This window comes from Lampris incognitus, chromosome 2 (assembly GCF_029633865.1).
Source record: "Lampris incognitus isolate fLamInc1 chromosome 2, fLamInc1.hap2, whole genome shotgun sequence".
Lineage (NCBI taxonomy): Eukaryota > Metazoa > Chordata > Actinopteri > Lampriformes > Lampridae > Lampris > Lampris incognitus.
In genome coordinates this window covers 96,501,203-96,526,962 of record NC_079212.1, presented here as the reverse complement: position 1 = coordinate 96,526,962, position 25,760 = coordinate 96,501,203, and the positions used below count along the sequence as shown (strand labels likewise).

Here is a 25,760-nt window from a genome sequence, read left to right as displayed (position 1 = left end):
CGTCCACCCAGGCCGAGTTGAACCCCCCAACAAGCAACACAGCAATAACCAAAACATGAACTCAACATCACCAAAACACAATTTTAACATGAACGTTAGCACTCCCATCAGCCTTTGCACTCCCCCAGCACAGAGCCACCAACAGTCAAGGCGACTGCCTCCTTCGGTCTCTACAGTAAGGTTGGGTTGGAAAGAAAACCTGTATACACACATGGACCTCAGTGGCACCTGATTGAATACCACCGGTCTACACGGTTCTCATTCAGACCGCAACGAACATCTTTCTCTATTACACTTATGATGAACTTATATACTACCATACATGTCAGGGGCAGGAGGTGTGTGTGTGTGTGGGGGTGCTTATTTCTTGTATTTTTTTTTTAAATATGCCCCATGAATGAATCTCGGGAGTTCTTCTTGTGATAACCAAAATGAAAAAGGCTCTTTTTGTATTCCCCTCAAGGAGTCAGATGGATATTTTGTCCATCACTTCGCCCCGACGGGTCTGCAACGCATACCGAAGAATGTTGTCTTCATTATTGATCGTAGTGGCTCCATGCATGGCAGAAAAATCATTCAGGTAAAGCACTTGAAAGATCGCAGAAATGTTTTTGCATGTATGAGTTCAAAACCAAGAAAATGACGAAGAGCTAGAGGACATATAAAATTTAAAAAAAAATGCCAGTCGGTCTTGGATGGATATTCAAGATAGTTTTAAAAGATGTCAAACATTTAAGTAGTCTGGGTGTTCCAAAGTCTAGTCTATGATCATGAATCTGGACCTAGTGGCGGCAGGAAGAGTCTATCCTGAGGACCTCAGGCAACATTCACGTGCGCGAGAAGGGAGCGCCACAAGTGATTCATAAGATTTTGAATTCTTCGGCGGGCAGACAGACCAGTGCAAGCAGAAATCTAGCAGCGGCATTTTTTCAGCTAACGGGAGGTGTGAGATTTAACTCGGACTAACACAGGAATAGAGAGTATTACAGGAGCCCAAGTGTGAGGGAACAACTGCTTGAAGGATCTTCCTGAGGTTTATAAATGACAAGAATTATCCGATTTTTGATTTTGAGTCCCCGGCAGAAGGGAGCAGGATTAAACAATGGGTCAGCCTGCTTATCAAAGGTAGGTGGGGTTGGCATCGAAAACAAAGAGGCTTCGAAAACACGAGGTTAATCCAATAGAAATTTTTATCATGACATATGCCATTCAACACAGGTTAAGTTCAAGGTCAACTTTACTGTCGTGTCTATTTAGAATACGATGAAATTATCCTGCTCTGGATCTCTGCTTTAACCCAAGGGATGCAAGGACGAAGAAAAAAAAAAAGGATACACCATCCCCCAAAAAAGACAACACTACAGGCATACATATAGTATGTACACATGAATCCATACGTTATATACACAACATGGAAAAGTACACAACAATGTAAGGTGCATACGGGTGCATCAGCTGTTCAGCAACCTGACTCCCTGTGGAAAGAAACTATTACTGAGATGGGTGGTGTGTGATTTGATGCTCCGGTAGCATTTTTTTTAGATGGAAGGAGTGAGAACAGAACATGAACGGGGTGCCTGGTGTCCTTAACGATGTTTTGGGTTTTGCTTTTGCAGCGAGTGGTGTAAATATTATGAAGTTGTGGTAGCTCCATGCCAATGGCTGTTGCTGCTGTCTTTGCAGTCCTTTGCAGCAGTCTTCAGGCCTGAGCGGTCAGGTTGCCAAACCACACTGTGATACAGCCTGTCAAGACACTTTCCATGGTACTGCCATAAAAGTTCATAAGAGTTTTGGTACTCATACCAAAACTCTCGAGACGCCTCAGAAAATACAGTCTGCTGTGCCTTCTTGGGGATGCAACTGGAGACCATGTGAGGGTGTCTGTGATGAGTAAACTGAGAAATCTAAAGCTGTCCACAATTTCAACAGATGGCCCATTGATGGAAATAGGAATGTGATTTTCAGTGATCTTCATAGAGTCAACAATGATTTCTTTTGTCGTATTGACATTTAGAGAGAGGTTGTTATCATGGCACCATATGGTTAAATCTTCCACTTCCCTCCTATAGGCCCTCTCATCACTGTCGCTTATTAGTCCAGTCACTGTGGTGTCATCTGCGAATTTAATGATGCTGTTGTCGTATTTGGCAACACAATCGTGTGTAAACAGTGTGTACAATAGGGGACTGAGACAGTAGCCCTGAGGTGTGCCAGTCCTAAGAACTAATGTGGATGAGTATATTCTACCCATTCTCACAGTTTGGGGCCTGCCTGTCAGGAAATCAAATTAGCTAATTACAGATAGAGTTACCAAGACCTCTGAGAAAACATCAAGACCACAGCTTTCATGCAACTATCACTGAATGTTCTTATATTTAAATGCATGAAATTTAAATTTACAAGCAGTTCTTTGTTTAGACTCGAAAAGCATTACTTCACATCTTGGGAGACCTGGCGGAAGATGACTACTTTGGCCTCATCACCTTTGACGACAATGTTACTCCATGGAAGGGAGAGCTCATCCAGGCCACTGCTGACAACCTGTTGGCTGCCAAGAGTTATGCACGGACAATAATGGACAGAGGATGTGAGGTCAACGTATATTGTATTGAATTAAATTGTGCATTGATGACAGAAAGGCATGTTAAATTTCACAACAATTTTTCTGGACTCATTTTAGCCACAGACATTAATGCTGCAGTGCTGGAAGGTGTGCAGATGCTAAATCGACAGCCCAGAGAAGGTTCTGCATCTCTCCTCATACTCCTCACTGATGGGGACCCAACCTCAGGTAGAGGAAAAAACCAAAGCACAAATGCCAAACACTAGCTAAGCAAATGTCATTAACAAGTGCTTAATTTTCTTTCATGTCATCAAGCCCAACCCCACTCTCTCGGTCTGACCTGAACACATCATGAATATGGCACACCTAATTGCACCATTATATATATATATATATATATATATGTGTGTGTGTGTGTGTGTGTGTGTGTTTATATATATATATATATATATTCCTGTATGTGTTGATACAGGAAAAAAAGTTTTAATGCATTACAGGAAAAAAAAAGTTTTAACGCATTTTTCCTGTATCTGTGTTGAGATTCCGCTCATTAGTTGAGTAGTTATAACACCATTGACGGTTTCGGGAAAAAACGCTATATATATATATTTATAGGGTGTTAAATTGCATGTGTATTACATCTGAAAATCAAATATTCAAATAGATTGCAGAATATATTTGAACTTACATTAACAATTCATACCTTAAGAGTCATACCAAAACTACCAATACCATGTATACACATAGACTAGCACACAGTCTTTTGACCAGTGATTGCTTTTATAATTACAGGAGTCACAAATCTTGAAAAAATACAGTCAAATGTAAGAAAAGCCATAAGTAAGAGATTCCCGCTCTACTGTCTTGGTTTTGGCTTCGATGTCAACTTTGAGTTCCTTGAGAAGATGGCACTGGAGAACCTTGGTGTAGCTCGGCGGATTTATGATGACTCTGATGCTGACCAGCAGCTGAAGGTAGGATGACTTGCATTACTTTGAGAATAAGAATAACAAGCCGAGACTTGTGATTCAATCACGTTAACCTTTTACCTCACAATGGACTACAGGAGTAAAAAATAGATTACTATAGCATTTCCTGTTTTTCTTTGTCACATTACTATACAAACACTATAGCCATGTACAGCATTTCTATAGCGACACAGTGGGAACACTTTAGAGACACTTTCTACACTATTGAAATAATAATAATAATAATAACGGATTATATTTATATAGCACTTTATCTTGACACCCAAAGCACTTCGCAGAGAAGGGGGAAACTCCCCTCAACCACCTCCGATGTGTAGCACCCACCTGGGTGATGCGCGGCAGCCACTTTGCACCTGAATGCACACAAGACATCAGCTTGAGGTGGAGAGGGAGGAATCATTGAGCCAGTTACATGGGGGGGATGATTAGGTGGCCAGATGGAGAGAGCCAGGTTGGGGATTTTGCCAGGACACCAGGGAACCCCCTACTCTTTGCGATAAGTGCCATGGGATCTTTAATGACCAGCCAAAGGACGGCGTCTCCTACAGCACGGTGTCTCTGTCACTGCACTGGGACAATCTGTTGTGGTATTAGGCCCAGAGGGAAGACTGCCCCCTACTGACCTACCAATACCACTTCCAGCAGCAACTCAGTTTTCCCGGGAGGTCTTCCATCCAAGTACTAGCCAAGCCCATACCTGCTTGCTTAGCTTCTGTCATTCAGCAGAACCAGGGTACATGTTGGTATGGCTGCTGCAATACTGCAGCATTTGTATGCTATTGTGATGATAAAATCACAGGTAAAACAGTAGTAATTTGTATAGTGCTGGCTTTAGTGTTTGCATAGTAATGTGATAAAAAAAAAACATGAGAATATTCTAGTTTTTTGGGGGGGGGGCCTTTCCTCCCCAATTGTATCTGGCCAATTACCCCACTCTTTCGAGCCATCCCGGTCGCTGCTCCACCCCCTCTGCTGATCCGGGGAGGGCTGCAGATTACCACACGTCTCCTCCGATACATGTGGAGTTGCCAGCTGCTTCTTTTCCCCTGACAGTGAGGAGTTTCACCGGGGGTATGTAGCACATGGGAGAATCATGCTGTTCCCCCCCAGTTCCCCCTCCCCCCTGAACAGGTGCCCCGACCGACCAGCGCTTCCCACCCGCAGACACGGCCAACTGTCCCTATAGGGACACCTGACCAAGCCAGAGGTAACACGGGGACTTGAACTGGCGAGCCCCATGTTGGTAGGCAACAGAATAGACTGCCACGGCACCCGGACGCCCTATCAGAGTAATTTTTATGGTTTTATATACTGTAGTCCATTTTCCTATAGGATCCCTGTCTTACAGCAGCGGAAATACTGTATATGAAGAGGTAATAACAGATGGACCCTAGCCTGAATTGTCACTAACCTCCTGCAGCTGTGTTGCTGATGTGACAGAGCTCTCAGCCTCCATCTGACATACAAACCACACCCCACTACTTCACACACTTTCATGGGAACACAGTTATTGGGTACGATTTCAAAAAGGGCTACTGCCATTCAAAAAGCTGGCAGTATAGCAACAGCTTTGGAGACTTGATCTAAGAGGGTTGTGTAGTTGACAGGAGACGGAAAGAGAACTGTGAACAGTAATGGCAGCATTTTACCGAAAGGGGTTTTCAAAGCCAAAACACACTCCCACGCTGTGTCTGTGTCTCGTGACATTACGTCCACCACACCACTAACTCTACCATTCAGTATTGCCATCAGTGTTGCATAAAATCCTGCTCGGTGGCATCTCAACTATCTTATTTTTTAAACTGCCCTAAGCTAGAAGGAGGCCGGAATCAGTCTCCTGAGAAAGATCAATATGATTGGAAGTTTGGTCTGGCTTACAAGGATTTATCGAACCCCAATTTGAACACAGACTGTTATTTCTCAGCAACCAGGCGGGCTTGAAAGTGAATACCAACCATAATGGTGTCTGCATTTCATTTCATCAGGGCTTCTACGATGAGGTGGCCACTCCTCTGTTGACGGATGTGATGATGATCTATATTGGTGGGGCTAATCTAACCCAGACCAACTTCAGCCAGTATTACAATGGTTCGGAGATTGTGGTCGCCGGCCAGATCACCGACAACAACATTTCAGCATTCACCGTGAAGGCTGTAGCCGTTTCGGTAAGAACGGTCCCACAAAGCCTATCTTTGAAGTTATAAGACAATGAGAGAAGTTATATAGGAAAGAAACAAGTAGAAGATAGGGTCCCATTCCTTGCTTTGTGTCACAAGTTATAGCCTCTCATTCTCTGAAAATATAATGTTAATGACTTTTATTATTCTAATGAAACGATACGTTCTGACCATCACAGAAAAATAATATGATGGAGTTTCTTCAAGAAAACCTTCATGGGGAATCCCTAGGAGAGATATCAGACAGCAACATTGAGAGGGTTTGGGCCTATCTCACCGTGAAACAGCTCTTGGAGCAACAGTAAGTCCAAGTGTCTGGAGCATGGTGTTCCTTCAGCAGGAAATACTTATAATGAGGTGTATGTAACCTTCCCATCGTGTTATGTGTAACTCTCCACGTTTTTACACGCATCTAAAAAACTTGGATGTGGTTTGACTTTAAACTAAGCATACATTGTGTGTCAATCAGAGTGCAGCTAGATGGAGAGGAGAAGGAGAAAGTGAAGCACGCAACCCTGGCGCTGTCGCTGAAGTACAGCTTTGTGACTCCTCTGACGTCCATGGTGGTCACAAAGCCTCCAGGAGAAGACACACAAGTTCTCCATAAACCCAAAGAGGGTGCGAGAACTCACCGGCCTCAGCTACAATATACACGCTTACATGACGTCAAGTTCGTTTACGGGTCAGCAATGCTGGTGCGCAAACCAAAAACAATTATAATGGGGAAATGTGTTTATTTACTGTATGTCCTTTTCCTTTTGCAGGTGCCGCTGCACCTCCAGGTACAGTATGCTCTTCCTTCTTGCACAATTACAAAAAAAAAAAACCCCAAACAAACTGTTTCATGTTCCATTCCAGCTGAAAAATATGTTTTGTTTTGGTTTTTTTTCTTACTATCTGGCAATACACACTGGCTTTCTCCCGGCTCTGGCTCTGCAAATAGATTTCTGTCTGTTCCCTAAAGTTCGACCTTGGTATTTTTGGGTCAGCAATGCCGGTGCACAAACCAAAAACAATTGTAATATGTGGAAAAGTGTTTATTTACTGTATGTCCTTATTTTTCCTTTTATAGTTTTCGCTGCACATCCAGGTCATCCTCGTTATCATCATCCAGGTACAGTATGCTCTATCTTCCTTCTCACAAAAAAAAAAAAAACTGTTTCATGTTCCATTCCAGCTGAAAAAAATATTGTTTTTTTTTTTAAATGTCCCTGCTATCTGGCTATGGACATTGGCTTTCTCCTGGCCCTGGCTCTGCAAATAGATTTCTGTCTGTTCCCTACAGTTCGACCTTGGTATTTTTGGGTCAGCAATGTGTCAGCACAAACCAAAAACAATTTAATGTGGAAAAGTGTTTATTTACTGTATATCCTTATTTTTAGGGGTCCAAGCAGCGAAGTTGTATTTGTTAGGATTATTATTTTTCTCCGCTAAAAGTGTGTGAGGCTCAGCAACCGTAAGTCCTAGACCAACCAACTTTGGTCATGGATTCCTATGGCCCCCCACTACTCAGGCACCACAAATCACCTATGTCAGCCAGATGGTGGCGCTATAACAAAGGGTCATGCGTAATTCTCACACCATAAGTCAGATCAACACAAAACTGCACAGACCTATGCATCTGAATGTGCTCTACAACTTTGTTATTGAGACCACATATGTCAGCCATATAGTTTGCCCGCCATTTTGACTTGTATTAGTTTGGGCGCGGTTTCTCAGCTAAAAGTGTCTGAGGCACAGCAACCATAAGTCCTAGACCAACCAAATTTGGTAGGTGCATTCATACGGCCCCCCACTACTCTGGCACTACAAATCACCCATGTCAGCCAGATGGTGGCGCTATAACAAAGGGTCATGCTTAAAAGGCCATAACTCCCACAGCATAAGTCAGATCAACACAAAACTTAATCGACCCATGCATCTCAATGTGCTCAACAACTTTACTACTGGGACCACCTATGTCAGTCATATAGTTTGCCCGCTATTTTGACTTATTTGGTGTGGAAGCGCTGCAGCTCTACATACCACACGCCAGGACACCTGGGTATAACGACATACTTTTTCTTTTTACGGCAGTCGGCTAGGACGCAAGAAATCAGACACCGTCTGGTCCAGTTTTGGAAACTCTGGCACATGTTTCTGAAGCAATGGAAGTGTTACGACATTTTAAAAAATTACGGTAATTGTCTAGGACACAGGCGACCCAAGTAATCCGACATTGTCATATCTAGTTGGAAACTCGGGTAGGCTACTGTTTCTGAAGCAAGATTCTTCAATCTTTATTACATTACCAACAGCGGTTTAGTTTCATGTTGAAACGGTAGTCTATTACAGGCTAGGTGTATAAAAGGCCCCTACGTATCATAGCGTTAATTATTTACGTTGGGTGAAGGTATATGATCATGAGGACAAAACCATTGAAATTGCTCCATAGGGGGCGCAACAGTGCCAATGCTTGGACCCCTCCCAACGCCGCTTGCGGCTTTAATTCCTTTTGTAGTTGGCGCTGCACATCCAGGTACAGTATGCTCTATCTTCCTTCTCACAAAAAAAAAACTGTTTCATGTTCCATTCCAGCTGAAAAATATGTTTTGTTTTGTTTTTTCTTCCCGCTACACTGTAAATTCTAACAAGTTAAGTTTACTTTTAAAAAAAAATTAGGAAACCGATTACCTTGGGGAAAGTAAGTAAATGGGCAGCACGCTGGCGCGGTGGTTAGCGCGGTCGCCTCATAGCAAGAAGGTCCTGGTTTCGAATCCTGGGGTAGTCCAACCTTTATGGGTCATCCTCTGTGTGGTTTGCATTTTCTCCCCGTGTCTGCATGGGTTTCCTCAGGGGGCTCCGGTTTCCTCCCACAGTCCAAAGACATGGAGGTCAGGTGAATCAGCCATACTAAATTGTCCCTAGGTATGAGTGTGTGTGTGTGTGTGTGTGTGTGTGTGTGGGCCCTGTGATGGCCTGGCAGCCTGTCCAGGGTGTCTCCCCGCCTGTCGCCCAATGACCTGCTGGGATAGGCTCCAGCATCCTCGCGACCCTGAGAGCAGGATAAGCGGTTCGGATAATGGATGGATGGATGGAAGTAAGTTAATTGTGTCGTGTCAAGTTATGTGTAACCCCTACCATGTAGGTGGGGCCTGGGTTCTGCTTTAAATAAGTGGCGCTATTACCTGAAGTAATACACTGTTTAAATTGTTACCAAGTGTTTCTTAATTCGTAACTTCGATTATAGCTATTGGCGGTGCCTCCATTAACTGTGTGGAAATAGTTTGAATATGACTTCCTTTTAAACCTTTAAATGTATTTACATTTTAATACCACTATGAATTGTCTATTCTAAATGTCTATGACGCAACACATTTGCTTTAAATTCAAATATACCAAAAGGTAGGTAGGTATTAACCAGACGTTAATGTAAAATATTTGTAGGTTGGAGTTATCAACAGTCAATAATAATAACAATAATAATAGACAATGTCACAATATGTATAAACAAATGGCTCAAAGCCTGTTCCAATTCTATTCAATAATAATTAATATTTCCAATAAAACTCTGTTGTCAACTCAATCAATGTAAAGACAAATTGTACATATACCAATAAAACCAAAATAACTGTGGGCCCACACACACTCTCACACAAAGTAGCGCAGTCCAAGTGTAACGTTAGAGTGTAACGTTACCGTGCAGGCCTGACGTTGCTTGTGAGCCGTGAGGCCTTAAAACTGTAATTGGCCGCTTCACTTGTTTCTGGATACTAGCATAAACAAAATAGCACGTGCTTAATTTCAGTACTCACGTATCCGTGGAAACGGAGTGGGGAAGAGGGGGCCGAAGAGAGGCAGAGATGGGGGGGGGGGTCAAGCGCTCTGCTGCGAGCGAAGGAGAATGAGTGAGGGCCTGAAGAAACCAACGGACAGTCACAGGCACACCAGGGGAAGGAAACGGTCTCCGCTGTCGTCCCAACGGAGAGCTTTCCTGGTCCTTGGTCTCTCATCTTCGACTATGTCCAAATCCTGAATCAACAGGATACACTGAGCTACCAAGTCCAAATACCATCTCGATTTAATCTAGCATCAACTTGTCACTCAAACTAACGTTAGCAACCTAGCTAACGTCACTATGCTAAGCTAACCGCTTGCCGCGATCAGCTATTACAACATTCATATTACACTATAACGGGGAGTTACAGTTCACAAACGTCACAAGAAACATATTTATTTCTTGTACATCCAGTTAGCACATACATCCCACGGATAATGCTCTGTTGATCCCGACGTTATGTACAAACAGCTCACAATACAGAATAGTAGCTTTCCTCAGCGGTGTCCTCAAGCGTTCTGACTCTACCTCACGCGACCTAACGTCGTAGTACTAAGTCCCGCCCCTCTATCTCAGCATACATTTTGGTTGGCTAAATATTACAGACGTACCAATGAAAGAAAAGAAATGAATGAATGACATTTCACATCAGTTAGGCTATAAGCCTAACAACCAAACTAGCAACAAGTACTGTACTGTAACGTGCATGGATAAGTAGACACGCTGGCCGCTGGCTGGTGGGTCCTGACCCTTTAGTCGAGCGTTTAGCGATGTCTCCTGCGGTGCGGGCGATACAGGTTCGCTTCCCGGCCGCGGCAGTTCCTGTGGTTGCATTGTCCCCCGAATTCGCTACAGTATATTGTACACATCAAATAAACCAGGCTCATGAATGAACTCACGTTAGAGCTTTAAGTTGTACATATCATAACTTATAACCATTGTAAATAAACGTGTACATAACCATGAAATGAACTGTAGCTTATTTATTGAAGGTACTGTAATCTTATTTACTCATTTAACTTATTCTGTTTTAACTTATTCATTAAATGCTCATAGCTCACTTTATCCACTGGGCTACATATGTGAAATAATTTCACATAAAATCATTTCACATAACTTGGCACAATTAAGTTTACTTACTTACTTTTCCCAAGGTAATTGGTTTCCGAATTATTATTATTATTGTTTTTTTGTTTTTTAATTTTGGTAGCGTCCGCGGTGATTTCCCGCAACGAGACTGCCCTTCTGTCTGGGCGAACCAAGCCAGAACTCCGCCAGCTTGACAGAAGCCGCATTTGTCGTCATGTTCATAAAGAGTTGTCTCTGGAAACGTCCAGCCGACAAACGTCGGGGTCACCGATATGGATATTGCAGGAAAGTAGAAACGGACAATTTCTCTCACTGACTACACGAACGCGTGTGTCTTTTATTTCTCCATCTAACACCAACAGCACGAGCCACATGGCGCTGCTCCAACCAATCATCGTCGTAGTTCACGCTGTTAACCCGGAAACACTTCCTTGAAGCGACCAGAACCGATTATGGGGAATTATGTCCATAGAGGCCGCTACAAACCTAACTTTTAGAGTTTGCAGTGGCTATACATACTGGCTGTCTCCCGGCCCCGGCTCTGCAAATACATTTCTGTCTGCCCCCTACAGTTTGACTTTGGTATTTTCGGGTGAGCAATGCCGGTGCGCAAACCAAAAACAATTGTAACGTGGAAAAGTGTTTATTTACTCTATGTCCTTATTTTTCCTTTTGTAGGTATCTTTACACGTCAAGGTACAGTATGCTCTATCTTGAATGAATGAGTGAATGATTTATTTCGGTCATACATTTGTGTTCATATGCGACAGACAGAAAAAAAGAAGGAAAAAAAACCATCCTCGTACATATTTACATCAGTCCATTTCACACAACAAAACGCAATCAATCAATGACCGAGAAAGGAATAGGCTGAAGCCCAAGGCTTATCGTTGCCTATCCTATACAGCCTTAAGCTAACCTAGCGCCAGTAATGAGAGACGACATCAATGAATCACACAACGCAGATGGAAACGTGTGGCAGCAGCCATTTAGTTAAAACAGGAAGAACAACCGAGCGTGCAACGCAGGCAGGCCAGAAGGGAGGCTTGATAACTATAGCAACCACAACCAATACTGGCGTCACCCCTTTTTTTTCCAAAAGAAAGACCCCCCCCCCCTACACCCAGTACAACAATAACACCACACAACATCAGGCAACATCACAGCTCAGGCTATATAACTAGACCTGTAAGGTAAGACAAAACATTATCACCAGTACACACAAACAACTGGCCTAAAGTTCAAAGTCCTCTAAATGCCGCGGCAAGGTGCAGCATCAGGTGCAAGAGCAGGCACACACTCGCCAGGGGAGCTCCCCCCAGGCTCGACCTCGACGGGAGGCACAGTCTCGTCCCCCAGCCTCATATCGTTATCACAAGGCAGGCAAGGTGCAGGTGGGGGCTCGGCAATGGCTGGCGGTATGTCAGGGCAGTGTGGAGCAGGGTTGTCCAAGTCCTCATCAGATGCGAAATTGTCCGCAAGGGGTTCAGAGGCCGTAGAGGGACCTTCCACTTTGTAGCAGTCACCCAGCCTGACCCTGTAAGAGGTGCGACGGAGTTGAGACCCCGTGAACTTCTGGATATTACACCATGAACCATCCACGCTCGTGACGAGGTACCTGTCACGGGCCTTTGACTTATTCTGGTCACCATACAGGTACACCAGTTCACCAGGTCGAATGGCGGGAGGCACGGCCACATGACCAGAGGGCACCTTTGACTTCATGCTGTACGGATGGTTGGTGACACGCTCCGAGTGTTGTTTCAAGATGAGGTCCTAGTCGACCACAGGCAACTGCCTATGGGAGAACTGGTCACACTGAAGCAGCATTTCATGGGCAGACAATCCACACGACCTAACATGACTGTTCAGGTTGGCCGTAGTGACAGAGGGTAACAGGGGAGTAACAGCCCTACAGTTAGGCTCGAGACAAAGAATCTCCCCCTGAATCTCTTGAACAGCCTTCTCCGCCACTGGGTTCTTATTGACATTCTTGGTGTTGCCCACCTCAACAACTAGTCTGTGCATAGCGAGGGCCCCGTCCCCTGCCAATGCAGCAAAACCAGGGGCAGTCCTGATCACAGCAAGGGGACCGTCGAGAGGGCACAGACCCACACATAAGCGGGATAAAGCGTCCCTGAGAGTGTCTCTGCGCTCGTCGTCGATGAGACAAGACAGCGTGAAAGACGTGACACACTCCCGGACAATCAGAATGAACTGGCAGTCCCGCCTGAACACATCAGCCGCGAAAGAAGACCCGACGACTTCCGGAGGGTCACTTGTAGACTGGTTAGATACGAACGCAGGGGCTTTCTTCAGAGCTGCCCACTGGTGGCAGCCGCTGGAGACACGTTGCACAGCAGAGTCCATATCGAACGCGTAGAAGTAGCGTTGCACAACTGTCTTCAGCTGGGTGCCGGTGGGGTGATCGAGCTTGATATGGAGAGAGGTCAGTAGGCCATCGAGGACAGACCGAGGCACAACGATGCAGTCCATCGAGGCTGCGAGGGGGGTGTGCCGGCAAACAACTAGGAGGCCATCCTTAGCCACTGTGGTGACGTTCAGGTAACGTTTCACATCACGAATGTTAGTCAGCTTCTTGGATGGACGCGTACCCTGACGGAGGTGAGCGCAGGTCCGTCTGAGGTCAGAGCACTCTGCCTGTATGGCAAGCCAGGCCGACCTGTTGGTGAAGGGCAGAGGTAGGACAGGTCCCATGTTCACCCTGACCTGGAACGGACCCACAGCGCTGTTATATCCTTCAAAGTGGAGATCAAACACTAAATCAAACTCTCTATGCAGGGTACAGAACTCATCTCTGATGTCAGCAGGCATGATGTTTTCTGGATCCAGAGCGACAAGGTCAGAGGACAAGGCTGACATGGTCGTCGGGGCTGGTTTGGGGGGGATCAGCTGGCACGGCGGTGTCACTGAGTGACGGGACATATGTGGCGTGGACACGGCATAGATGGTGGCTTTTCTGGACCAGCCGCGACTCGCCAGTGAGATTTGGGACACGGATCTTCCCGGACACACCCTGTAGCAAAGATGGGGCAGGCCACTGCTGTGTGTCAGACTGGTCACATGAGACATCGACGTGTGGTTCAACAGCCAGCTCACCGTTGCACAGCTCAGGAGGCAGCTCGAGCGAAATGTACTCCCCTGGCCACACAGTAGATTTATCTGGAGCGCGGAGCACGTGCATGCGCCGTACGGCATGCCTGTCCGTCAGTGTTTGGAGGGTGCCGTAGCGGTATATATCCTCGCCCAAGCAGATGTGGTGTTTGGCTGGTCTGATGGAGACGTCGTTCTTTTCCATAAAGGGAATTCCAGCCAGGATGTCAGATTCGAGATTCTCAACGACAAGGCTCTCAAAATAGAGGTCATGGCCATCTCTCTGGAAGTGTGTCCGTGTTTCTCCCAATACTTTCAAAAGGGACGGGCCATCTGCTTGGAATGCGGACTGCGTACTTCCTGTGACGGTGACGCCCAGCCTGGTCGTGCATGAGGCCCTCATCATGTTGCCTGTTGCCCCACTATCAATGGTGAGACGCACAGGGCAGTGTCCATGGAAGGCATCGAGGTAAGGGGACTGTTTGATAAGTACACGTTTCACACCACTAGATGGCGCTGGCTCCCCACTAACGCACTCCTCTACCTCATCATCAGTCTCGACCTGCTCTCCCAAAACCTGGCACGACTTTGCCATGTACATTTTACCTTGGGGGGGGGGGGCAGAAAGGAACATTTGCTGAGGAAGTGATTATCAGGCCTGCCGGCACATTTACAAAGGGGACATGACCTCCTTGTCCGGACAGGGATGGATTGCTTTGACTTGGGGAGTTCAGACACAGCTCCGGTACACTGAAAGCCATAATGTAGACCGGGGGTGCCCAACCTTTTTTGAACCAAGATCTACTTTTACATTTGCCAGCCAGCCGAGATCTACCAGCCCAAATATGGAACCACATTACTGTAATACCCATTCAATACACACGACAAACAGAAAATAGTACAGCCACTATACTGTATAGTTCTCTGTTAAAAAAGCAGAAATAAATGTCATTCTCTACCTTAGTGGGACCGTTGGCACTGGGAGGAGGAGGATAGTTTCTCATAGTCAGGGTTGTAGCAGTTGGTTGCAAGCCTTAGGCAGGCCAGAAGGCAGTCATCTGTCATTGTGGCTCTGTACTTCCAACTTGATGATCTTCATGTGAGAAAAAGCAGATTCACACAGGTAGGTTGATCCAAAAAGTGCTGCGAAGTTCATGGCACATCTCCTGAGGATGGGGTACTTTTCCTGCAGCAGGAGCTCCCAGAACGCTCCCTTCACCCCTTGTGTTGCCCTGGATTTAATCTCAATGTCAGTTTGAAGTGTGAGGATCTCGTTCTCCACAGCAGGGCTGTCCGTGTGAAACAGCGATGCAATGTCATCCACATCAATACTTCCAAATGGAAAACACAGACAGCTGGCAACAGGTCCAATGGATGCAAAGTCAGTAAAGCGCCTATCAATCTCTGACAAGATGCTCTGAACTTGCTCCTCATAATGTGCATTACCAAGCTGTGCTGTGTCGTTACCCTGACGTTTAAGTTCTGCCTGCATGTGAGCAGTTTCGCAGGTCACTGCATTGCAGCCTACTTGACAGCAGTCGGAGCTTGCTTTTAAACGTGTTCACTGAGCTGGTCATATTTATTACGCATTTATCCTTTCCCTGTAGTTCTAAATTCAGCTCATTCAACATGCTGGTGAGATCGGTTAGGAATGCCAAATCCAAAAGCCACTTGTTGTCCTCTAGCTGTGTATATCTAGTGAGCTTGAGAAAATCTCTGATTTCAAGCAACAACTCACTGAATCTCTCCACAAAAATGTGCCTCTGCTCAGCCACCTTACATCCGTATGCAGCAACAGATGTGTGTGTTCTGCCGAGAACTCAATCTTCATAGCAATATCCATTACTTCTTTCATGTTTAAGATCTTCCCACACAGCACTTAATGGTGAATTATGCAATGATAATTAAGGAAGTCGGGAAAAGAATCTCTTTGCTTGCACAATCCAACGAACCCATTAGTATGGCCTACCATAGCAGGTGCGCCATCAGTTGTAATGCAGATGAGTTTAAAAGGGGCCAGTTTATTCTGGTTAACGAATTCCATGGATCCTTGAAAAATATCTTCGCCTCTAGTCTATCCTTTAAGTGGCAAAATAGTGAGCAGCTCTTCTTCTGCGCTCATAATGTCGTCAAAGGCCATTCTAATGAAAATGCAGAACTGCGCCACATCCGCCATATTGGTTGACTCGTCGAACTGGAGGGGAAAACACTCACATACCTCAACGTCCTTCTTCAGTTGCTCATGAAGACTTCCGGCCATTTCCTCACAGCGCCGTGTGACAGTATTCCGGGGTAGTTGAACGTCTTTAATGGCATTCACAATGTCCGTTTTATTCTTGAAATCACCGAAGAGTGCAGCCGCAGCCACAGCAAACGCCTCTTCCACAGTTTAGCAAGAACATGACTGACGCGATGCGACGCTGTCCTTACAGCCTCACCCTTGGCGCTGGGTCTCGTAAAAATGGACTGCTGCGTTGCTAGCTGAGACTTCAACTTCTGCAGTTTTCTGTATGGTAGAGCTGTTTTCACTGGGAAATCTGTATCATGTCTTTTGGGCATCGTTTTAAAATGGCGCTCCCAATGACCCTTCTTCGGTATTGACCCTTTGCACGTGACGTCACGTCCCACTCGCGGGGAATATGAACGCCATGACGGACGGCGGGAAGTGATAGACCGGGAAATTCAAAAGCGAACAACAAAAACAAACAAAATATTGCGACGGATGAGTAGCTATTATAGTTTAAATTTAAGTGATGGCTACCAATAGTCAGAGTAATATTGTGGAGCTGTCCTGTGAAGTGAGTCACCTTGTAGGACGGCACAAAGAGCGATATGTGGAGAAGCTAGCGATAGCAGGGTTAGCTACCGCCCCGTACCTTCTTCCTACCGATGTGTTCACGGATCTAGCAAAATTGTCCAGTCTGCCCGAGTTCAATCCACACGATCTGTACCACAATGTTACCAACGGAGTGTCTCCATACACAGGTGCTGACCTAAAAGCATACAAAAGTCTGGATGCTTACCAGTTCTTTGTAGCTGGTTGGGCTACAGAATCGCGGTGCAGATGAGACAGATGAATTTTGCGTTTGAGTAAACGAAAAAATAAGCTTCCTCCCATTCACTGTGGAAATGATAAGGTTTCGATCTTTGGCTTCAACCACTTTTGTTGTTTGTCGCTGAACACACACAATAAAGTTAAAGAGAAGTCGGTCTTGTTACCGTTAGCCGCGGCTCTCGTCTCTCCACTTTGACGCTAAGTTACGTCAGAGCTTGCGAGTGAGAGACCAATAATATCTTGATTGATGTTGAATCTGACTAATACAGGACCAGTGCTGACCTTGCCTCTTCATGGTTGGTCAGATTCGATGTCAATCAAGATGTGAAAACAAGGGACTGCCGATTTATTTATTTTTTCAAAATCTAACTCAATTCTTCAAAATCCTCTCGTGATCGACTGGCAATCAGCCCGCAATCGACTGGTTGGGCACCCCAGATGTAGACGAATAGCTTGCCATATGCTGTCGATAGATGTGGAGTGTCTGACTATGCTGTGACGAGAGATTACAGGCCAATAATTGGCTATCTGTCCCAACATTAGCTCTAACATGGATACCTTCTGTTCTTTATTTCGACATCGGGGCGCGGGAATATCTTCACCGTCATCTGCGAATCCCCGGACAGGGGACGTTTTAGACTTCTCCCACCCCACGCCATCGAGCAGGAAGGGGGAAAACCCGGCATCGAGCGACAGTATATAAAGCAGGTTCTGACGCCAGTTCTCAAAAGACTTCACCGTCTCAGTCTTTGTTAAACACCACTGCTTCGGTGCTCTGTGTGTCGCCATGCTGCCCACTTAGCTAGCACAACTGTGTCTGAGCTAGCCCAGCTGCATCTGGTGGTAGACGTAACTAGGGCTGCAACTAACGACTATTTTGATAGACGAATAATCGACTATTCGGATTATGAATCGCACAATTACTCAATGGCTCTTATTTAGCTATCAGCTTTTAAATTTAGCTTGAGGTTGTTTTAGGCATGTGATAACTAACAATAAAGATGAATACTTCATTCAAAAATACATCTTTTAATGAACTTTCAGGTCAGCAGGTGTCAAGGGCGATTGCTTTGATGTGAAGGGAGAGGGGGCGATTGCTTTGATGTCAAGGGAGAGAGGCTGTGACCAGCTGGTGTACCGGGGTGAAGGGGGGGTCAGCAGGTGTCAAGGGTGATTGCTTTGATGTCAAGGGAGAGAGGCTGTGACATTTACAGTGTATCTGGCTATTACACACTGACTTTATCCCGGTCCTGCAAATAGATTTCTGTCTGTTCCCTGAAGTTTGACCTTGGTATTTTTGGGTCAGCAATGCCGGTGCACAAACCAAAAACAATTGTAATGCAAAAAGGTTTATTTACTGTATGTCCGTTTCCTTTTGCAGGTGCCGCTGCACCTCCATGTACAGTATGCTCTTCCTTCTTGCACAATTACAAAAAAAAAAAAAACTTTAATTTTCCATTCCAGCTGAAAAATGTGTTTGGTTTTTTGCCCCCCCGGCTATACACACTGGCTTTCTCCCAGCCCTGGCTCTGCAAATAGATTTGTCTGTTCCCTAAAGTTCCACCTTGGTATTTTTGGGTCAGCAATGCAGGTGCACAAACCAAAAACAATTGTAACATGTAAAAGTGTTTAATTACTACATGTCTTTATTTTTCCTTTTATAGTTGGCGGTGCACTTCCAGGTCACCATCGTCATCATCCAGGTACAGTATGCTCCATCTTCCTTCTCACAAAAAAAAAAAAAACTATTTCATGTTCCATTTCAGCTGAAAAATGTGTTTTTTTTCTTCCTGCTACACTGTAAATTACATCAAGTTAGGTTTACTTTAAACACATTTTTTAGGAAACCCATTACCTTGGGAAAAGTAAGTAAATGGGCGGCACGATGGCGCAGTGGTTAACGTGGTCACCTCACTGTCAGGGCCTGTGCGGCCGGGTAAAGACTGCGGACCCAAAAGCAGACTCGGGGACAGAAAATAGGTTTAGGTGTTTTAAATCAGGAGATCAGATGAATTAGAAGCCAAACATGGAATAAAGGAACCGATGAGGTAGTAAAAAGACAAATTCAAAAATATCAAAAAATCCTAGCAATGGTACAGGCAGATATCCAAAAGGTCAAAAACTGGCAGAGTTCGGTACACAGATGAGCATGGAAACACAGCAAAGGTACAGGCAGGGATCAGGCAGACTCACGTGGCTAAACAGGCAGAGAAAAGTGTCCAAGACAATAGGCGAAAACACAATCCAGACACAGGCGTGGGTCAAAAATCAGGAGTCCAAAAGTAGTAAGCATGAGCAAAATCTCTCTCCGAGCGACGCAACAATCTAGCAAGGAGTGTAGCTCCTGGCATGGCTTTAAAAGCCATAGCTGACGAGGAGAGTGGCAGCAGGTGTGGTAGAGCAGGAGCTGATTGTTGGCTGTCTCACATGTCCATCAACCAGGAGACAGGGCAGACGGGAAAACCTGGCCTGGAGTACACGGAGCAGCACATGCACGCCATGTTGCAAGCTAGTTCGGCCGGACTGTGACACTCACAGCAAGAAGGTCCTGGGTTCAAACCGTAGGCGGAGTTTGACATTCGAGCCAGGGGGGGGCAAAAAAAACAAAAACTCATTGTAACAGCTGAGACCTGGCCTACCACCCTGGGAACACAGCACGAGCAGATATGGACAAAACAAATGTAACCGGTTATTTTCTTGCCCGGTGCGGGATTCGATACAGGGTGTACTGCACCACAAGGCGACATCGCTAACCACTTGGCTAAAAGGTCAGACCCGTTAGCTAGGGACTAACGTGTCTTATTAGTAGTTTACACAAACATGTTAAATAAACATATATGTTTATTTTTAAAGCAGATTTGAAATTACATCGTAACAATTTAACAATTTGCCTTTACGAAATCCAATCACAGCACGGCTGTCATGGAACGCAATAGACACAAGGTGGCGGAATGCCCCGACACTTCAAAATTAAACTAAATGCAACAGCCCCAACATAAATAAAGTCCTAAATCAAAGGGTCATCTCCAGGAATCAAGGAAGTGTTCAACTTAAGTGGAAAACGATCGTTTTGTACTTCCAAAACATGTTGGGGGAATTGGGGCAGAGTAGGTTGCTTAGGACAGCCGTGTTTTTCTCCAAGGTCATCTGTGTTACCTAGTTCGGCTCGTGCGTCTGCGGGGTGACCGTCAGCACTGCTAGCAGTTGTTGCTAATCCAGAGCTGCTCCAAGTTTCCTCCAAGTTCACAACAGTATCGTTTTGCCTATCGTCATCATCGGTTACTGATGTTTGTGTTGTATCCTTGTTAAATCCCGATGGCTGACTATTTGTGTCGTCTGGAGCTCGACGTTTTAAAAATCTCCTTATGTCCATATTTTCGTGCCAACTAGATAACTACAACGTTATTACCCATGTATGCCAGCTGAGAATTGCTGGTTCGATTTACGTTAGCGTGCGTGTCACTCGTCACGTGACCCAGAGCCCTGAACATTTTTTTTTTTTTTTACTAAATCAGTATATGAACTCAGATGTATTACCTAGTACCATTTAGTTTTTTTGTGTTATTTAAAATATTGAAAAAATATCTGGTCATGCCAAATGTAATTATTCAAATCTTTTTTGAAAAAATGCAATTACCCGTTTCAGCCCCCCACCGCAAACTCCGCGCTTGGTTCAGACCCCGGGGTAGTCCAACTTTTGTGGGTCATCCCGGGTCGTCCTCTGTGTGAAGTTTGCATGTTCTCCCCGTGTCTGCGTGGGGTTACTCCGGGGCCTCCGGTTTCCTCCCACAGTCCAAAGACATGGAGGTCAGGTGAATCGGCCGTACTAAATTTTCCCTAGGTATGTGTGTGTGTGTGTGGGGGGGCCCTGTCATCGCCTGGCGGCCTGTCCAGGGTGTCGCCCCGCCTGCCGCCCAGTGACTGCTGGGATAGGCTCCAGCATCCCCGTGGCCATGAGAGCAGGATATGCAGCTCGGATAATGGATGGATAGATAGATGGATGGAAGTAAGTAAATAAACTTAATTGTGTCAAGTTATGGGAAATCATTTCACATAATATCATTTCACATAACTTGACACAATTAAGTTTACTTACTTACTTTTCCCAGTGTCATTGGTTTCCGATTTTTTGTTGTTGTAAAGAATAGATAGAATAGATTTAGATAATTTCCGTTTAATATATTCTATATGTGGTTTCCAACAGAGTTTATGATCTATAATCAATCTCAAGAATTTTGTTTCAAATACTCTTTCAATTTCAACTCCATTTAACTTAAGTTTTATTTCACAATTAACCCTAAAACCACTTAACACCATAAAACTTGTTTTATTTTCATTTAGTGATAACTTATTGATATCAAACCATTTTTTAACATTCTCAATTCCCCTTCTACTGTTTTCAGCAATTCTTTCATGTCTTCCCCAGAACAAAATACATTTGTGTCATCAGAAAATGTAACAAATTACAACATATTAGATACCATTGAAATATCATTTAAATAAATTAGAAACAACTTAGGTCCCAATACTGAACCTTGTGGTACACCACAAGTTACTCTTCTTGAATGTGATTTAGTGTTTTCAGTATTCACATATTGAAACCTGTTATTTAAATAACTTCTTAACCAGCGTTGTTTGACACCTCTTATGCAATAGCGCTCCAATTTCTTCGAGTAGGAATGATCGAAGTAAATTTAACTTTTAGAATTTACAGTGTATCTGGCTATACACACTGACTTTCTCCCGGCCCTGGCTCTGCAAATAGATTTCTGTCTGTTACCTACAGTTTGACCTTGGTATTTTCGGGTGAGCAATGCCGGTGCACAAACCAAAAACAATTGTAATGTGAAAGTGTTTATTTACTGTATGTCCGTTTCCTTTTGCAGGTGCTGCTGCACCTCCAGGTACAGTATGCTCTTCCTTCTTGCACAATTACAAAAAAGACAAAAAAACTGTTTCATTTTCCATTCCAGCTGAAAAATATGTTTTGTTTTGGTTTGTTTTTTTTTTCTCCCTGCTATCTGGCTATACATACTGGCTTTCTCCCGGCCCTGGCTCTGCAAATAGATTTCTGTCTGTTCCCTAAAGTTCCACCTTGGTATTTTTGGGTCAGCAATGCTGGTGCAAAAACCAAAAACAATTATAATGTGGAAAAGTGTTTATTTACTATATGTCCTTATTTCTCCTTTTATAATTGGCGCTGCACATCCAGGTCGTCCTTATCATCATCATCCTCTTCCAGGTACAGTATGCTCTATCGTCCTTCTCACAATATAATAAAAAAAAACTCATGTTCTATTCCAGCTGAAAAATATGTTTTGTTTTTTTTCTTCCTGCTACACTGTAAATTCTAACAAGTTAGGTTTATTTAAAAAAAAAGTTAGGAAACCCATTACCTTGGGAAAAGTAAGTAAATGGGTGGCATGATGGTACAGTGGTTAGCGCAGTCGCCTCACAGCAAGAAGGTCCTGGGTTCGAGCCCCGGGGTAGTCCAACCTTTGTGGGTCATCCCGGGTCATTCTCTGTGTGGAGTTTGCATGTTCTCCCCATGTCTGCGTATAGGTTTCCTCCGGGTGCTCCGTCTTCCTCCCACAGGCCAAAGCCATGTAAGTCAGGTGAATCAGCCATACTAAATTGTCCCTAGGTATGAGTGTGTGTGGATCCTGTGATGGCCTGGCTGCCTGTCCAGGGTGTCGCCCCGCCTGCCGCCCAATGACTGCTGGGATAGGCTCCAACTTCCCTGCGACCCTGAGAGCAGGATAAGCTGTTCGGATAATGGATGGATGAAAGGATGGATGGATGGATCATCATTTCACATAACTTGACACAATTAAGTTTACTTACTTACTTTTCCCCAAGGTAATTGGTTTTTGAAAAAAAAATTCTTTCATATCGTCCCCAGAACAAAATAAATTTGTATCATCGAACGTAACAAATTTCAGCATATTAGATACCATCGAAATATTTAAATAAAGTATAAACAACTTAGGTCCCAATAATGAACCTTATGGAACACCACAAGTTACTCTTTTTGGATGATATTCAGTGAAACCTATTATTTAAATAACTTCTTAACCAGCGTTGTTTGACACCTCTTATGCAATAGCGCTCCAATTTCTTCGAGTAGGAATGATCGAAGTAAATTTAACTTTTAGAATTTACAGTGTATCTGGCTATACACACTGACTTTCTCCCGGCCCTGGCTCTGCAAATAGATTTCTGTCTGTTACCTACAGTTTGACCTTGGTATTTTCGGGTGAGCAACGCCGGTGCACAAACCAAAAACAATTGTAATGTGAAAGTGTTTATTTACTGTATGTCCGTTTCCTTTTGCAGGTGCTGCTGCACCTCCAGGTACAGTATGCTCTTCCTTCTTGCACAATTACAAAAAAGACAAAAAAACTGTTTCATTTTCCATTCCAGCTGAAAAATATGTTTTGTTTTGGTTTGTTTTTTTTTCTCCCTGCTATCTGGCTATACATACTGGCTTTCTCCCGGCCCTGGCTCTGCAAATAGATTTCTGTCTGTTCCCTAAAGTTCCACCTTGGTATTTTTGGGTCAGCAATGCTGGTGCAAAAACCAAAAACAATTATAATGTGGAAAAGTGTTTATTTACTATATGTCCTTATTTCTCCTTTTATAATTGGCGCTGCACATCCAGGTCGTCCTTATCATCATCATCCTCTTCCAGGTACAGTATGCTCTATCGTCCTTCTCACAATATAATAAAAAAAAACTCATGTTCTATTCCAGCTGAAAAATATGTTTTGTTTTTTTTCTTCCTGCTACACTGTAAATTCTAACAAGTTAGGTTTATTTAAAAAAAAAGTTAGGAAACCCATTACCTTGGGAAAAGTAAGTAAATGGGTGGCATGATGGTACAGTGGTTAGCGCAGTCGCCTCACAGCAAGAAGGTCCTGGGTTCGAGCCCCGGGGTAGTCCAACCTTTGTGGGTCATCCCGGGTCATTCTCTGTGTGGAGTTTGCATGTTCTCCCCATGTCTGCGTATAGGTTTCCTCCGGGTGCTCCGTCTTCCTCCCACAGGCCAAAGCCATGTAAGTCAGGTGAATCAGCCATACTAAATTGTCCCTAGGTATGAGTGTGTGTGGATCCTGTGATGGCCTGGCTGCCTGTCCAGGGTGTCGCCCCGCCTGCCGCCCAATGACTGCTGGGATAGGCTCCAACTTCCCTGCGACCCTGAGAGCAGGATAAGCTGTTCGGATAATGGATGGATGAAAGGATGGATGGATGGATCATCATTTCACATAACTTGACACAATTAAGTTTACTTACTTACTTTTCCCCAAGGTAATTGGTTTTTGAAAAAAAAATTCTTTCATATCGTCCCCAGAACAAAATAAATTTGTATCATCGAACGTAACAAATTTCAGCATATTAGATACCATCGAAATATTTAAATAAAGTATAAACAACTTAGGTCCCAATAATGAACCTTATGGAACACCACAAGTTACTCTTTTTGGATGATATTCAGTGAAACCTATTATTTAAATAACTTCTTAACCAGCGTTGTTTGACACCTCTTATGCAATAGCGCTCCAATTTCTTCGAGTAGGAATGATCGAAGTAAATTTAACTTTTAGAATTTACAGTGTATCTGGCTATACACACTGACTTTCTCCCGGCCCTGGCTCTGCAAATAGATTTCTGTCTGTTACCTACAGTTTGACCTTGGTATTTTCGGGTGAGCAATGCCGGTGCACAAACCAAAAACAATTGTAATGTGAAAGTGTTTATTTACTGTATGTCCGTTTCCTTTTGCAGGTGCTGCTGCACCTCCAGGTACAGTATGCTCTTCCTTCTTGCACAATTACAAAAAAGACAAATAAACTGTTTCATTTTCCATTCCAGCTGAAAAATATGTTTTGTTTTGTTTTTGTTTGTTTGTTTTTTTCTCCCTGCTATCTGGCTATACACACTGGCTTTCTCCCGGCCCTGGCTCTGCAAATAGATTTCTGTCTGTTCCCTAAAGTTCCACCTTGGTATTTTTGGGTCAGCAATGCTGGTGCAAAAACCAAAAACAATTATAATGTGGAAAAGTGTTTATTTACTATATGTCCTTATTTCTCCTTTTATAATTGGCGCTGCACATCCAGGTCGTCCTTATCATCATCATCCTCTTCCAGGTACAGTATGCTCTATCGTCCTTCTCACAATATAAAAAAAAAACTCATGTTCTATTCCAGCTGAAAAATATGTTTTGTTTTTTTTCTTCCTGCTACACTGTAAATTCTAACAAGTTAGGTTTATTTAAAAAAAAAAATTAGGAAACCCATTACCTTGGGAAAAGTAAGTAAATGGGTGGCATGATGGTGCAGTGGTTAGCGCAGTCACCTCACAGCAAAAAGGTCCTGGGTTCGAGCCCCGGGGTAGTCCAACCTTTGTGGGTCATCCCAGGTCATTCTCTGTGTGGAGTTTGCATGTTCTCCCCATGTCTGCGAATAGGTTTCCTCCGGGTGCTCCGTCTTCCTCCCACAGGCCAAAGCCATGTAAGTCAGGTGAATCAGCCATACTAAATTGTCCCTAGGTATGAGTGTGTGTGGATCCTGTGATGGCCTGGCTGCCTGTCCAGGGTGTCGCCCCGCCTGCCGCCCAATGACTGCTGGGATAGGCTCCAACTTCCCTGCGACCCTGAGAGCAGGATAAGCTGTTCGGATAATGGATGGATGGATGGATGGATCATCATTTCACATAACTTGACACAATTAAGTTTACTTACTTACTTTTCCCAAGGTAATTGGTTTTTGAAAAAAAAAATCTTTCATATCGTCCCCAGAACAAAATAAATTTGTATCATCGAACGTAACAAATTTCAGCATATTAGATACCATCGAAATATTTAAATAAAGTATAAACAACTTAGGTCCCAATAATGAACCTTATGGAACACCACAAGTTACTCTTTTTGGATGATATTCAGTGAAACCTATTATTT

At 44.1% G+C, this 25,760-nt stretch overlaps 1 protein-coding gene across 1 annotated transcript in view; it reads left to right on the top strand.

The window, feature by feature from the left end:
- The window catches only part of LOC130106656 (inter-alpha-trypsin inhibitor heavy chain H3-like), a 41,001-nt gene that overhangs the window by 2,997 nt on the left and 12,244 nt on the right, over nucleotides 1-25,760 (top strand). The window contains exons 7-22 of the mRNA XM_056272845.1: nucleotides 464-580; nucleotides 2,419-2,587; nucleotides 2,681-2,791; nucleotides 3,356-3,537; nucleotides 5,538-5,717; nucleotides 5,909-6,030; nucleotides 6,199-6,347; nucleotides 6,494-6,511; nucleotides 6,802-6,843; nucleotides 18,469-18,507; nucleotides 21,691-21,708; nucleotides 22,017-22,046; nucleotides 23,141-23,158; nucleotides 23,466-23,495; nucleotides 24,590-24,607; nucleotides 24,922-24,951. Coding sequence (XP_056128820.1) covers nucleotides 464-580; nucleotides 2,419-2,587; nucleotides 2,681-2,791; nucleotides 3,356-3,537; nucleotides 5,538-5,717; nucleotides 5,909-6,030; nucleotides 6,199-6,347; nucleotides 6,494-6,511; nucleotides 6,802-6,843; nucleotides 18,469-18,507; nucleotides 21,691-21,708; nucleotides 22,017-22,046; nucleotides 23,141-23,158; nucleotides 23,466-23,495; nucleotides 24,590-24,607; nucleotides 24,922-24,951 — 1,273 coding nt within the window. The remainder of the gene's footprint in view (nucleotides 1-463; nucleotides 581-2,418; nucleotides 2,588-2,680; nucleotides 2,792-3,355; nucleotides 3,538-5,537; nucleotides 5,718-5,908; nucleotides 6,031-6,198; nucleotides 6,348-6,493; nucleotides 6,512-6,801; nucleotides 6,844-18,468; nucleotides 18,508-21,690; nucleotides 21,709-22,016; nucleotides 22,047-23,140; nucleotides 23,159-23,465; nucleotides 23,496-24,589; nucleotides 24,608-24,921; nucleotides 24,952-25,760) is intronic.